The sequence below is a fragment of the Rana temporaria genome, chromosome 10, assembly GCF_905171775.1.
Source record: "Rana temporaria chromosome 10, aRanTem1.1, whole genome shotgun sequence".
In the NCBI taxonomy this organism is placed as follows: domain Eukaryota; kingdom Metazoa; phylum Chordata; class Amphibia; order Anura; family Ranidae; genus Rana; species Rana temporaria.
In genome coordinates this window covers 44,726,955-44,741,706 of record NC_053498.1, presented here as the reverse complement: position 1 = coordinate 44,741,706, position 14,752 = coordinate 44,726,955, and the positions used below count along the sequence as shown (strand labels likewise).

General features: G+C 44.0%; 1 protein-coding gene across 3 annotated transcripts in view; it reads right to left on the bottom strand.

Annotated features, from left to right (window-relative positions):
* Positions 1-14,752, bottom strand: part of LOC120916549 (polynucleotide kinase 3'-phosphatase) — a 777,425-nt gene that overhangs the window by 614,986 nt on the left and 147,687 nt on the right. For all 3 annotated transcript variants that reach the window (XM_040327595.1, XM_040327596.1, XM_040327594.1), the window contains exon 4: positions 4,598-5,119. In XM_040327595.1, the coding sequence (XP_040183529.1) occupies positions 4,598-5,119 (522 nt within the window). The remainder of the gene's footprint in view (positions 1-4,597; positions 5,120-14,752) is intronic.

Genomic DNA, 14,752 nt, shown 5'->3' with positions numbered 1-14,752 from the left:
GGAGTAGCCTAGGGCTACAACAGAGATGACCCATCCATCAAGGATCTCTTCTTGCCAAGCCCTTGAAAACCACAGAAGTCTTGGAATTCTGCTTTGTAGGCTTCTGCCCTCCTATGCAAACACATAGAAAAATAGTTCCAGAAAAACACAAGTACACAGCTTTAATGTATGCAGCATGTGTTAAAGCAATATACCTCTTATGGAAGTGTGCGTTCATGGTTTTAGCATGAGACCATACAAATATGCTTCTAAGCAAAATATGAAAAGTGTGTGCTGTACACACGCATTCATGTAGTACGTGTGCCATGGAACAAGCATCTTTGCAAAAGCAAGCATGCGTTTATGAAACGTGTTATGCAACATTACGCAACACGTATCTATGTAGACATGTATTCCTATGCGATCCTGAGGAATCATGTATATTTAAGTAAACATGTATTAACATGCATCATTATGCAACTATGAATCTTTAGGCGATCATGCATTCTTATGCGATCAAGGATTTCTGCGTGATCATGTGACTATGAAAAAAACATGCATTTTTTATGTGTCCATGTATCCTTAAGCATGTTTTGTGTTTTTTTAATTTATTTTTTAATACACAAACATGCATTTTGTACACACATGATCATGTATCGTTATGCAAACACATTTACAATGGGTAAAAACAATTATCTTCAGCAACTGTGCATTTAAGCAGCAACTGTTAATTTCAGCATCTGTGCATTTTTGACAACTGTGCGACTTTAGCCACTGTGCATTTCAGCATCTGTGCCATTTTAGCAACTGTGCATATCAGCAACTGTGCATATCAGCAACTGTGCATATCAGCAACTGTGCATATCAGCAACTGTGCATATCAGCAACTGTGTGATTTTAGCAACTGTGTGATTTTAGCAACTGTGTGATTTTAGCAACTGTGTGATTTTAGCAACTGTGTGATTTTAGCAACTGTGTGATTTTAGCAACTGTGTGTATTTCTGTGCGTATTAGCAACTGTGTGATTTTAGAAACTGCATTTCAGCAGTACAATGCAAGCTTTAAGTAGGTGATACCATATGTGGCATCTGAACCCATGGCCTCAGTTTTTCAAGGTAAAAGCGCAGACCACCAGGATACTGGGCCTTTGTTTAGCAACTGTGCGATTTAGCAAGTTTGTAAGCAAGCACCTGATCAACTGCAGTTGGTCCTATACTTTAGACCTGTAGGATATGCACTACGCTCATGCCTTTCAAACATGTATTATAAAAACATGCATTTAAGCAATAAAACTGCAAGCAGTATATTATGCTGTTCCTGCCCACAAGCAGATGACACTTTTAAAGTGAACTGCTCCTTGGAAAGGCAGAAAATATGCCTGCATGCAATCATGACTTGTCTTTACTTGTTCCCAAGCCAGTCCTCTTCCTGCCTACAACAAACAATAGGCTAGACTTTGGGCAAACCTTCACCCTCTAGCGGCTGGGGAAAAACAGCAGCCTGCCTAAACAAGAGTACAAGCGTGAGAGAACAGCACACTGCTCCCAGTGGCCACTGGAAAAACAGACAGTCAGATCGCTCTCTTTTAACAAACAAACACAGACTCACCAATCCTTGCTGCGGGGTACTGCTGGAATATCACAGTGACCCAATCTTCACCCATCACGGCGGGTTTGTGACATGCCAGACCTACAAAAACTGGAGGTACTCCCTGTATAGGAGGGGCTATATAGGGAGGGGACTCCCTGTCTTGATTATGCCAGTGTCCATCACCTGAAGGTGGGCATATAACCCATATAGTAATTAATATAGTGCTCTGTGTCCCGTGATGTAACAAAGAAAAATGCCCATGTGAAATAGATGGTTGATCCAACCCACACCCACCCTTAAAAACACCAAGCCCTGAAGGTAGAATTGCTCTCCCCCTGTACCAGTACCCACTATGTGACAACCAGCTGACTGCCAGTTCTACAAGTAACCTGAACGCACCTGTCGCTCCTGCGTAAATGCCGAGATCCACGTGAACGAATCACCTGGATAGCGGTGAACCTGAAGGCAAGACATGACAGACAAAGAAACCAAACATAAAAATGGACACCGACGTATGCATGACATTGAAAATCCACATGGACCGATACTTAAACCAAAAACGTCCATTGTGAAATGGATGCATGATCCACCCATACAGACCCAAAACGATAAGACAAACAGAAAAAATTATGCCAGACAGAAATGCTATGAGTGAAATGCCACAAACGAAATGTGTTAACCGAAATACGATGACCGATAGATGTCGCAAGGACTGACTTAAACCCCCCCAAGCAACGCATGATATGGTGACAGTCATGGAACCCCCTCCCCCCACAACATGGTAGTTTTGAATGACAGTTTGAGAATGAAGCTGACCTTCCCCGAGAGGATTTAGACAGCCAGGTAGGCAAGTTACCCTGCTGCAGCCCCCCCCCCCCCCCCACATACTTTTCTGGTCTGTGGCTGCAACTGTGATCAGACATGTGTACTGACTGTATGGCAGCATCTCTCACCCTTTCTGTATGCCTGCCTGATTGCACAATCTGGCACCCAACACCCCCCCCCCGTTCGTTTGATCGGCGATAACCATCTGGTGGAAAACGATGCCTGTGCGAACCTGACCCAATGCAGGTGGCCCCCTCTTGTTTTACCACCCCCAAGGATACCTGCAGCGTGCAATGCAATGTCCCACAAGGATTTACCCTGCTTGCATTAAAAACCGGAAGCGACGTCCGTCGGCTGTAACCAGGGAAGCCAGAAAAACTTGCAGATGCTGGCTTTGGCAGGGGAGGAGGCTTATAAGCTCCAGACTCCTTCAACAAATGCGACCAGCCTTTCAACTTTTGTACTGGTGCTCTCATTGGAAGTGCGTGGCCTCCAAGTTGAGACAGTCAAGTCTTTAGAGACAGGCAAATAAACAATGCACTTTTCAGTTGCTCCAGAGCTTATTAAATGTGGTAAAGCTTCACTTTGCAAAGAATACCCAATCAGGTGGAAGGAAAATAAAGAAAAAAAAGCATTTTTTCTTGCACATAATAGGAATGATGGAAGTCAGCAGAACTTGTGCTCATTTACCAAGCTCTCAAGCAACTGCACTTTGCAAAGTGCACAGTCTATTTGCCTTTAGTAAATCAACTCCAAAGTGAAATGAAACCATGATCAGATGAGCATTAACATTAACATGAACATTAACCTGAATTTTGCTGATCTTTTGTATGGTTTCAGTGGGAAAGACTACTACCATCATACTTTGAGCACTGTGCCTTACTGGTTTGTGCTATAATTGGAATTCTGCATTCAAATTTTACCTGTAACAATATCCTTAAAATGCTTATATGTTCCCCTTACATTTGTATGAATTTATTGGGACATTCTGGTTTCTTTCCCCATACAAACATACTGGTAAGATAACAGACTTGTGCTATGAATGGTGTGGGTTCAAAATATGGGGCAGGAGCTGGTGTTCAAAGGTTTCTATGTTTTCTGAAATACATACATAAACAAAGTGACCACAGCTTGAATTATAAGGACTCATGCCCACGGACGTTTATGAGCGTTTTGTGCAGCTTAAAAACAGCTCTCCATGTTAGCCTATGGCCTCATGCCCACCATGACAATTTTGAGCTGTAAAAGGCTGAGCCGTTTTTAAGCTGCAAAAAAAAAAAAACACAGGATCAGTGCGTTCTGAAGCTCCATCGTTAGAGCTGTAAAGACGTCAGACGCCGACAAAGGGTGTTAAACACGATTTAACAAGGCATAACACTGTGTTAAGCCTCCTCCGGCATTTCTTTCTCTATTCAAAAATCAATGGTTCCCTACGGGAGCCAATTGATTTGAATAATGGTCGCACCAGAAGTCGGATCAAGATGACCCGACTTGTAGGGCGACTCGTGTGCAGAGAATCTTGAAGGGGAACCCTGCGAAAAAAAATAATAAATTGCGCGAGGTTCCCCCTTCGGTTTAGTATGGATCTTAAGGGGAATCCTCACCCGCAGACAACCAACAGCCAGGGTTGTCGGGAAGAGGCCCTTGTCCTCGTCAACATAGGGGCAAGGTGGGGTGGGGGGGCGCAGTGCCCTTCTGCCCCAAAGCACCAACCCCATGTTGAGGGCATGTGGCCTGGTATGGTCTAGGAGGGGGGGGTGCTCCCTCACCCCCTTTCCTGACCTGCTGGGCTACGTGCTCGGATAAGGGTCTGGTATGGATCCTGGGGGAACCCCCACGCCGTTTTTTTTTTTTTTTGGTGTGGGGGATTCCCCATGCAAAAAAAAAAAATTCGCAGGGTTCCCCTTCAAGATTCTCCGCACACGAGTAGCCTCGCAAGTGGGATCATCTTGATCAGACTTCTGGTGCAACCTCTATTCAAATCAATGGGCTCCCATAGGAAACTATTGATTCTGAATAGAAAAAGAAAAACGTGGCTTAAAGCTAGCGTGGCGAAACGTGCATTAAATTCAATGCAAAACGCGGGGGGGAAAAAACGCATTAAAAACTCAGTTTTCCTGGCGTCTCTGTACTAGCTTTACAGCCCATTTGTTAAAACGTCCTTGGGCATGTAGTCTAAGCTGTTATTTGGGTATTTCTATACCTTGGAAAAAGCTCTGACACCTTTCTTGTTAAACACCAGGAGCTTTCCATGCTCTTCCCAAGAGTCTTTGCTGCAGGTTCCACCGGTCAGTGTGTCTGGAGATTCATTAGATATTTTTGTATTACTGCCATTTGCTGCCATATCTTGAAATTCTTTTGGTTTACTAGATATTTCTTCTTTGTCTGAACCATCTCTCTCATCAGTTGCTCTCAATTCTGATTCCTGACGCTTTGTCCTCTTATTGCTTGGTTCCAATTTATCATCTTCCTCTTGTTGGCTTTTTGATGTAGCCGCAACAAAAAAATCTGTTATTGTCTTCTTTGGGGAAGCAGCTGGACCACGCTTTTTGATCAAAGTTTTGCCTTTTGCAGCCAGCGTAAAGCTATGAGGGCTCTCGTTGTTAAATACAAGAGTATAAGGATATACAGAGTTCACCATGTAAAGGGTCTGATCCCCATTCATCAGAGTGCTCTCTCCTTGTTTTAAATGGACTTCTCCCACAGTGGTGGGGTTTGGACCCAGCTAAAAGAAAACACAATTATTTATTTCAGCAAAAAAACTCATGATTTAGACTATCTACATATACACCCAGACAGACAGCTCCAAAATGGAGTGCATTGTGTCACCCAAACATTTACATTTTATCGGGTAGACTAGAAGGCTCTTTGAATCTGGCTGTTTAGCAGTAAACAGGGGGCTAATAGCCAAACACACACACACACACACACACTTTCAAACATAACTAGAAAATGCATTTCCTGCAGAAAATGCGTGGGAATGCTGAATTGCTAACTGAACGAATAGCTTAAATCTAAGAAAAAGTTGAAATGAGAATAGTTGGAAAAGTAGGAATGGTTTTAAAATAAAAATTAATTTAAATTAAAAAAAAGTTTAACACCACTAATGTATGAAAGATGTGGAATATTTAATTTTTTTTTCCGAAAAGCTGACACTAAACTGAATTGTTTTTTCAAAAATAATTTTTATATATATATTTTTTTTAAATAATTTTTATTGTTTTTAAACAGGACAGTCAATGGAAGAAATTGTAGAACTCTCGTCATTTGGAAGCTCAACCAGCCAAAAGTAAAAGGCGTATCACAAAACTGAGCACATTGCCTGAAACTAGACAAAAATACCTGTGTTTTAATGTATAAATGACAAGTAGATCTTGTGGGCGTGAGAGCAATTTATAGAGAAGGAATCAAGATAATTTCAAGGCTCCGTGCTCTAGCTATGACAACATAATCCACTCTAAGCAGCCCAATACACACTCTGTTTAATTGATACAATTTCCTGAAATGATCACTAAACTTAAAACAGCTTTTTCACAAAAACTGTAAAAGATATCAAACTGAAAAGATATAGCCAGATAGCTGAATATGTTGTTTTTGGGAGCGGAGGAAGATTTTAAGTAGGGATGTCCCGATACCGATACTAGTATCAGTATCGGGACTGATACCAAGCATTTCCCTGAGTACTTGTACTCGGGGAAATGCTCCCGATGCTTCACCCGATACCTGGGCAAGCAGGGGAGTTGTAAGTCTTCTCTCACCCATGCTCAGTGTTGTCTTCCCCCATCCGTGCTGCTCTCTCACCTCCCCCTGTCCGTTCGTGCCCTTCTCTCTCCTCCCCTTCCCCCGTCCGTCCCGTTCTCTCTCCTCCCCCCCCGTCCGTGCAGTTCCCTCTCCCCCCCCCCGTCCGTGCAGTTCCCTCTCCCCCCCCCCGTCCGTGCAGTTCCCCCTCCCCCTCATCCGTCCGTCCGTGCAGTTCTCTCTCCTCCCCCCGTCCGTCCAGTTCTCTCCCCCCCCCCTGTGCCGCTCTCCCCCCTCAATCTGTCAGGGGGGGAGAGCGCTAAGCCCGGTTCCTACCTTTTCTGAATGAAGAGAGTCGTGATCACCGACTCTGTCCATTCATATAACTGAGCATTGTAACCTCCTGTGTTTACTGTGCTTCAGTTTATGAATGCAGAGAAGCTTCTCTCCATTCATTTCAGCTGAGGCTGCTGAGAAAGGGACTGGGGAATCTGTGTCCTTAGTCCCTTTCTCTGTCTTAAAGGGGAGATGTCAGAGGTCTGTTAAGACCCCGTAAATCTCACCAAAGACCTCCAACAGGGCTGAATAAAAAAAAAAAAATGTGCAATATTTTTTTTAAACAATAAAAAAAAAAAAAAATTAACACTGACAATCCACCCCCCCAAAAAAAATCACTGTAAAAAAACAAAAAAAAATTGTAAAAAAAATAAATAAATACTGCCACTGTCACATGACATTAAAAAAAAGTATCGGCGAGTACTTGAAAAAAAAGTATCGGTACTTGTACTCGGTCCCAAAAAAGTGGTATCGGGACAACCCTAATTTTAAGGATTTGAAGCATGCTCTCATTGACTTCAATGTTAAGGGTTAAAAGCTTAATATAATAAAAAGTAGAAAATAGTAGAAAAAAAAGTTGAAGTACCATCATTAGCTCAAAGAGCTGAACATTTTAAAAGTTGAATAGTTTTAATAGCTGAAAGTATGCAGAAGTTACGCAGAGCCAAAAAATGTATGAAATAAGAATAATGAAAGCATTCCCACTAATAATAAAAATATAATTAAACATTACTGAAGATGCTCTTCAAGCCTTTCCACTAACAACATGTAGTAGTGCTAGACAGATATTCAGTCTGTACTAGGAATGGACCAAAACTAGGTGCCGACAAAAAAGTGTCCAGTGAACAGTCAGGAGGCTAAAGATTTGTTTTGCAGCATTGTGTTTAAATAACCCCTGAGAAGGTAGACTGTCATATTTATTCTATTCTGCAGATAGATAAAAGCCAGCATGAATCCCTAAAATGCAAGCTGACGTGCAGTCTTGTTCCTTACAAACACTCCCTTTGATGCTGTTCCCTGCAATACACACACATAGATAGGCAGACAGACATACACAGATGAGCCACAGCTTTATGACCACTGACAGGTTAAATAACATGGATTATCTCGTTACCATGGCATGTGAAAGTCGGTGGGCATAGGCAACAAGTAAACATGTTGTCTCTGAAGTTGATGTGTTGTGAAACAGAAAAATCGGGCATCATGGCTTGTTGTGTGTGTATGGGAGAGCATAGCTGCAGACTGGTCAAGGTGCCCATGCTGACCTGTGTCCACGGCTCAAAGCACCTACAATGGGCATGTGAGCATCAGAACTTGACCGCGGAGCAATGGAAGAAGGTGCCCTAGTCTTATGAATCAAGTGTTCTTTTTACATTGTGAGGATGGTTGGGTGTGTGTGCATAGCTTACCCAGGAGGAGATGGCACCAGAATGCAATATGAGTAGAAGGTAAGCCATCAGAGGCACTGTGATGATTAAGCAATGTTCTGCTAGGGATGGCTTAACCACTTAAGCCCCGGACCAATATGCAGCCTAAAGACCCAAGGTGTTTTTACAGTTCGGGACTGCGTCGCTTTAACAGACAATTGCGCGGTCGTGCGACGTGGCTCCCAAACAAAATTGGCGTCCTTTTTTCCCCACAAATAGAGCTTTCTTTTGGTGGTATTTGATCACATCTGCGGTTTTTAGTTTTTGCGCTATAAACAAAAATAGAGCGACAATTTTGAAAAAAAAAGCAATATTTTTTACTTTTTGCTGCAATAAATATCCCCCAAAAACATATATAAAAACATTTTTTTTCCTCAGTTTAGGCCGATACGTATTCTTCTACCTATTTTTAGTAAAAAAAATCGCAATAAGCGTTTATCGATTGGTTTGCGCAAAATTTATAGTGTTTACAAAATAGGGGATAGTTTTATTGCATTTTTTATTTTTATTTTTTTTTACTACTAATGGCGGCGATCAGCAATTTTTTTCGTGACTGCGACATTATGGCGGACACTTCGGACAATTTTGACACATTTTTGGGACCATTGTCATTTTCACAGCAAAAAATGCATTTAAATTGCATTCTTTATTGTGAAAATGACAGTTGCAGTTTGGGAGTTAACCACAGGTGGCGCTGTAGGAGTTAGGGTGCACCTAGTATGTGTTTACAACTGTTTGGGGGTGTGGCTGTAGGAATGACGTCATCGATCGTGTCTTCCCTATAAAGGGAATGACGCGATCGATGCGCCGCCACAGTGAAGGACGGGGAAGCCGTGTTTACACACGGCTCTCCCCGTTCTTCAGCTCCGGGGAGCGATCGCGACGGAGCGGCTATAAACCAATAGCCGCGCCGTGGTCCCGGATCGCTCCCCGAGCGGACCCGACCTCCGCATGTAGCGGGGGGGGTCCCGATCGGACCCCCCACCCGCTAATAGGCGAGGACGTACCTGTACGCCCATGTGCCTGTACGTGCCATATTGTGGACGTACATATACATGCGGGGGTCGGGAAGTGGTTAAAGGGGTTGTAAAGGCACAAGTTTTTTCACCTTAATGCAAAATTGTCGCTCTTGTTTATAGCGCAAAAAATAAAACCGCAGAGATGATCAAACACCACCAAAAGAAAGCTCTATTTGTGGGGGGGGGGGGAAATTGTTTGGGTGCAACGTTGCACGACCGTGCAATTATCAGTTAAAGCGACACAGTGCCGTATCGCAAGAAGAGGGTACATTTTTCCGGGGCTGAAGTGGTTAATGAGGCTGGAGTCAGCTTTTTGTCATTTCTTGTTGAGAGGAAGAACAAAAAATTAGCCCAGATTGAGATAGATTAACATTAAAATTTAAGATTTTTCCGTCATACTTACCTGTAAGTATACTATACCTCCTTTTCTTGGAGTACATCACGGGACACAGAGCAACCATAATAATGACTATATGAGTTATACGCCACCTACTGGGGGATTGACACTGGCAGATAGTCAAACAGGAAGTCCACCCCTATATAACCCCCTTCTACACAGGAAGGACCTCTGTTTTGTAGCAAAGCAATGAATATCCCAAAAAGAAGGGAGGGACGCGTGGTACTTCAAAGAAAAGGATTTTACAGGCGAGTATGACGGAAAAATCATAATTTCTTTATCGTACATCACAGGACACAGAGCAACCATAATAATGACTATATGGGATGTTCTAAAGCAATGCCCTTGAAGGGAGTGAGACACAATCACAGAAACTGCCACCTGAGGACTCTTTCTGCCACCCAAAACATACTGTGGTCAAAAGCAGTATCCTCCATGGCTTTGATATCCATCTGGTAAAATTCTGTGAATGTATGAACAAAAGACCATGCAATGGCCTTAAATCATGAGCCACCGACACCTGATGGCGGATAGCCCAAGATGCCCCCACACACCTGGTAGCGAGCGTTTTTATTAAAAAAAAAAAAAAAAGTGTGGGGGACCTTGCCCTTTCAAGCCATAGGCTCAAAAAATTAACTGGCAAATCCAATGAAAATAGTTAACTTGGATGCTTCCTGCCCATCCTTGCCACTACTGGCAGCACAAACCAGGATTCCTGATCTATACCTACAAATAAAGTAATTCTGACCGCCAGAACTACCGCCAAAGTATGCAGTGATCTAACTCCTGCCAACTAAGGATCAGAAAGAAGGCAAGACATTGTCTTGATTTAAGGGAAAACTAGACACCATTCTAGGCAAAAATAGATGAGGACGCAACATCCCCTTGCGAAACCAAAAATGTCTTCTTGCATGAAAGAGCCGCCAACTCTGACACTCCACTTAGTGAAGTGATAGCCAGCAAAGAAGCCACTTTCTAAGATAAAGGACCAACAGAATCTCCCGATTGGTTAAAAAAAAATGGCCTCTGCAAGGACAGTCTAGATCAAATTCAAGTCCCAAGGACACAAGAATGGCTTGACAGACGGACTGTCTACATTGCATGCTGTATAAAGTATGAATCAAGGAGTGGGAAACAACGGCCTCTTAAAAAAAAAAAAATGTATAAGGACGAACTCTGACACTTAATGGTACTTAAGGCTACTTAACCACTTAAGACCCGGTCCAATATGCAGCTAAAGGACCCAAGGTGTTTTTACAATTTGGCACTGCGCTGCTTTAACTGGTAATTGCGCGGTCATGCAATGTTGTACCGAAACAAAATTTGCGTCCTTTCTTTCCTACAAATAGAGCTTTCTTTTGATGGTATTTGATTGCCTCTGCGATTTATATTTTTTGCGATATAAATGGAAAAAGACCGAAAATTTGGGGGAAAAAAATATATTTTCTACTTTTTGTTTCAAGTAAAATCGAATAAACTAAATTTTAGTCAAACATTTAGGCCAAAATGTATTCAGCCACGTCTTTAGTAAAAAAAAAAAAAAAAAAATAGCAATAAGCGTATATATTTTTTCGCAAAAGTTCAAAAGTTATAGCGTCTACAAACTGGGGTACATTTTCTGGAAACTTACACAGCTTTTAATTTATGACTGCCTATCTAATTTCTTGAGGTGCTAAAATGGCAGGGCAGTACAAAACCCCCCCAAATGACCCCATTTTGGAAAGAAGATACCCCAAGTAAACTGCCGTGTATGGGGCCCCAAAATCCAAGCACCGCCTTCAGCATTTCTAAGGGCGCAAATTTTTGATTTCACTCCTCACTACCTATCACAGTTTCGAAGGCCATAAAATGCCAAAATAGCACAAAACCCCCCCAAATGACCCCATTTTGGAAAGTAGACACCCTAAGCTATTTGCTGAGAGGCATGTCGTGTCCATGGAATATTTTATATTTTTACACAAGTTGCGGGAATATGACAAACTGATTTTTTTTTTGCACAAAGTTGTCACTAAATGATATATTGCTCACATATGCCATGGGCATATGTGGAATTACACCCCAAAAAAGAGATTTTTAATACAGCTTACCTGTAAAATCTTTTTCTTGGAGTACATCACGGGACACAGAGCGGCATATTCATTACTATATGGGTTATATGGAGTACCTTCAGGTGATGGACACTGGCAATCTCAAACAGGAAGTGCCCCTCCCTATATAACCCCCTCCCATAGGAGGAGTACCTCAGTTTTGTAGCAAGCAGTATGCCTCCCAAAATGGTCCCCAAAAAGAGGGGTGGGAACTCTGTGTCCCGTGATGTACTCCAAGAAAAAGATTTTACAGGTAAGCTGTATTAAAAATCTCTTTTTATCGTACATCACGGGACACAGAGCGGCATATTCATTACTATATGGGATGTCCCAAAGCAATGCTTACAATGAGGGGAGGGAGAACATCTTCCCAAGACAAAAGGATTTAATTTAGAGATATACTCAAATCATAATAAATCCAACTTAGTTGAGAAAAATAATTTTTAAATTTAACTCAAAAGGGGAGCCCCCCGGATCCGAGGGTCTCAAACTGCAGCCTGCAGCACTGCCTGCCCAAAGGCTGTATCAGTATTCCTTCTTACGTCCAACTGGTAGAATTTTGTAAACGTGTGGACAGAAGACCAGGTTGCCGCCTTGCAAACTTGAGCCATAGAGATCTGGTGGTGTGCTGCCCAGGAGGCGCCCATGGCCCTAGTAGAATGAGCCTTTAATGATAACGGAGGAGGCAACCCCTTCAAGCCGTAGGCCTGAGTGATTAACTGTTTAATCCACCTCGAGATGGTGGATTTTGCAGCTGCCTGGCCCTTCTTGGGCCCGTCCGGTAAAATGAACAACACATCTGTTTTCCGGATTTTCTCTGTAGCTTTAAGATAGGCCTTCATGGCCCTGACAATATCCAAGGTATGCAGCAACCCTTCCTTTCTGGAAGTAGGTTTAGGAAAGAAGGATGGTAATACCAAATCCTGGTTTAGATGACAACTGGATATAACCTTTGGTAGAAAGGAAGGATGAGGGCGGAGAACGACCTTGTCCTTATGTAAAATAAGATATGGTTCCTTACAGGATAAGGCTGCCAGTTCCGATACTCTTCTGGCGGAAACTATGGCGACCAAAAATACTAACTTCCTTGTCAGTAAAACCAAAGGAATTTCAGCCAACGGCTCAAAAGGTTGTTTCTGTAAACTTGACAGAACAAGATTTAAATCCCACGGACAAATTGGGGATTAACCAGCGAGTGGGTGGCCAGCGGCCGCTGAAACCACACTGACAAAGCTGAAATCTGTCCCTTGATTGTGCTTAATGCCAGTCCTTTATCCACTCCTAGCTGGAGAAAACTTAATACTCTATCGATGGTAAACTTGCGAGAAAGCCATCGCTTGGACTCACACCAGCCTACATAGGCCTTCCAGACCCTGTAATAAATCACCCTAGAGACCGGTTTCCTGGCTCTGATTAGGGTAGAGATTACTTTCTGAGACAGACCTCTACCCCTGAGAATCAGGGATTCAGCTTCCAGGCCGTCAAATTTAGATGCCGTAAGGCAGGGTGGAGGATCGGACCTTGCGATAGCAGGTCTGGCCGTAGAGGAAGAGTCCAAGGGTCTCCCACTACCATCTTCAGGATTAGTGAATACCATGCCCTTCTGGGCCATGCTGGAGCTACCAGGATGACTGGTATATGCTCCACCCTGATCCTGCGCAGCAGGCGGGGTAGTAACTGGAGCGGGGGAAACGCATAAAGAAGTTTGAACTGATGCCAAGGGCAAACCAGCGCATCGGTTCCGCAGGCCATCGGATCCCTTGAGCGGGATATGAACCTGTCTAGTTTCTTGTTGAGTCTCGATGCCATGACATCCACGTCCGGCACTCCCCATCTTTGGCAGAGTGTCTGAAAGACTTGTGGATGTAGAGACCATTCCCCCGGCAACAGAGTCTGGCGACTTAAGAAGTCCGCCTGAAGGTTGTCCACTCCTGGAATGAATATTGCCGATATGCAGGGCACATGAGCCTCTGCCCACAGGAGAATCAAGCTCACCTCTCTCTGAGCAGCTTGACTCTTGGTTCCCCCTTGGTGATTTATGTATGCCACGGCCGTGGCATTGTCTGATTGAATTCTCACCGGGAACCCCTGCAATTTGGACGTCCAAGCCCTGAGGGCTAGTCGAGCAGCTCTGAGCTCCAAGATGTTGATGGGCAACTGCTTCTCTGGCTTTGCCCAAGTACCTTGGCGAGTGCAACCATCCAAAATTGCTCCCCAGCCCGTCAGGCTGGCATCTGTGGTTACTATCTTCCAAGCCACTGGGCTGAAAGACTTCCCCTTCAGTAGATTCTGAGGGTCTAACCACCAACACAGACTTTGTCGGACTCTTGATGAGAGCGGCAAAGGGATATCCAAGGCCTGTGGCCTCCTGCTCCATGCTGACAGGATGGCTGCCTGCAGGATGCGAGTGTGGCTCTGGGCGTACGGTACCGCCTCGAATGTGGCCACCATCTTGCCTAGTAACCGCATACATAGGCGAACAGTTGGTTCTTTCTTGCTTAGAACCAGTAGGATTGATTCCTTGATGGCTTTGACCTTTATCAGAGGTAGAAACACCTTTTGTTGTGCTGTGTCTAACCTCATGCCGAGATATTCCAACTGCCTTGTGGGCTGGAATGCTGACTTTTCTCGATTTAGGACCCAGCCGAACCTCTCGAGGTACTGGACCGTGAGGGCCACTGCTCGTTCCAAGCCAGGAAACGAGTGATCTATGACTAGGAGGTCGTCCAGGTACGCTAGAATTGTGACCCCTTGGATCCTTAGCTTGGCTAGGATTGGAGCTAGGACCTTCGTGAACACCCGGGGGGCCGTAGCCAACCCAAAGGGAAGCGCCACGAATTGGAAGTGACGCGAAGCCACCATAAAGCGTAGAAATCTTTGATGTGGCTGATAAAGAATGCCTACCTTCATGTTCCAATTTATGTCTATGGATGCCATGAAGTCGTTCTTCTGGAGTGTGGCGGCTGCTGACCGCACGGATTCCATCCGAAATGAGCGAACCTTTAGGTATGCATTTACCATTTTTAAGTCCAAAATTGGCCTGACATCCCCATTGGGCTTTGGGATGATGAATAGGTTGGAGTAGAAACCCAGCCCCTGTTCTAGGACTGGTACCTCTACTATTACTTCCTGGGAGAGTAGATGATTTAATGCCGTCATTAATGCGGCTCCCTTCTCCGGATCGTTTGGTACCCTTGACTCCTGGAAATGAGGAGGAAACCTTAGGAAGTCTAGTTTGTAGCCCGTAGCCACGGAAGACCGTACCCATCTGTCGGAAATGCTGGCCTCCCAAACCTCTGCAAAGACGCAGAGGTGGGTGGGGGCGCCCCTTCATAAGGCCGGCTTGGGGGCTGG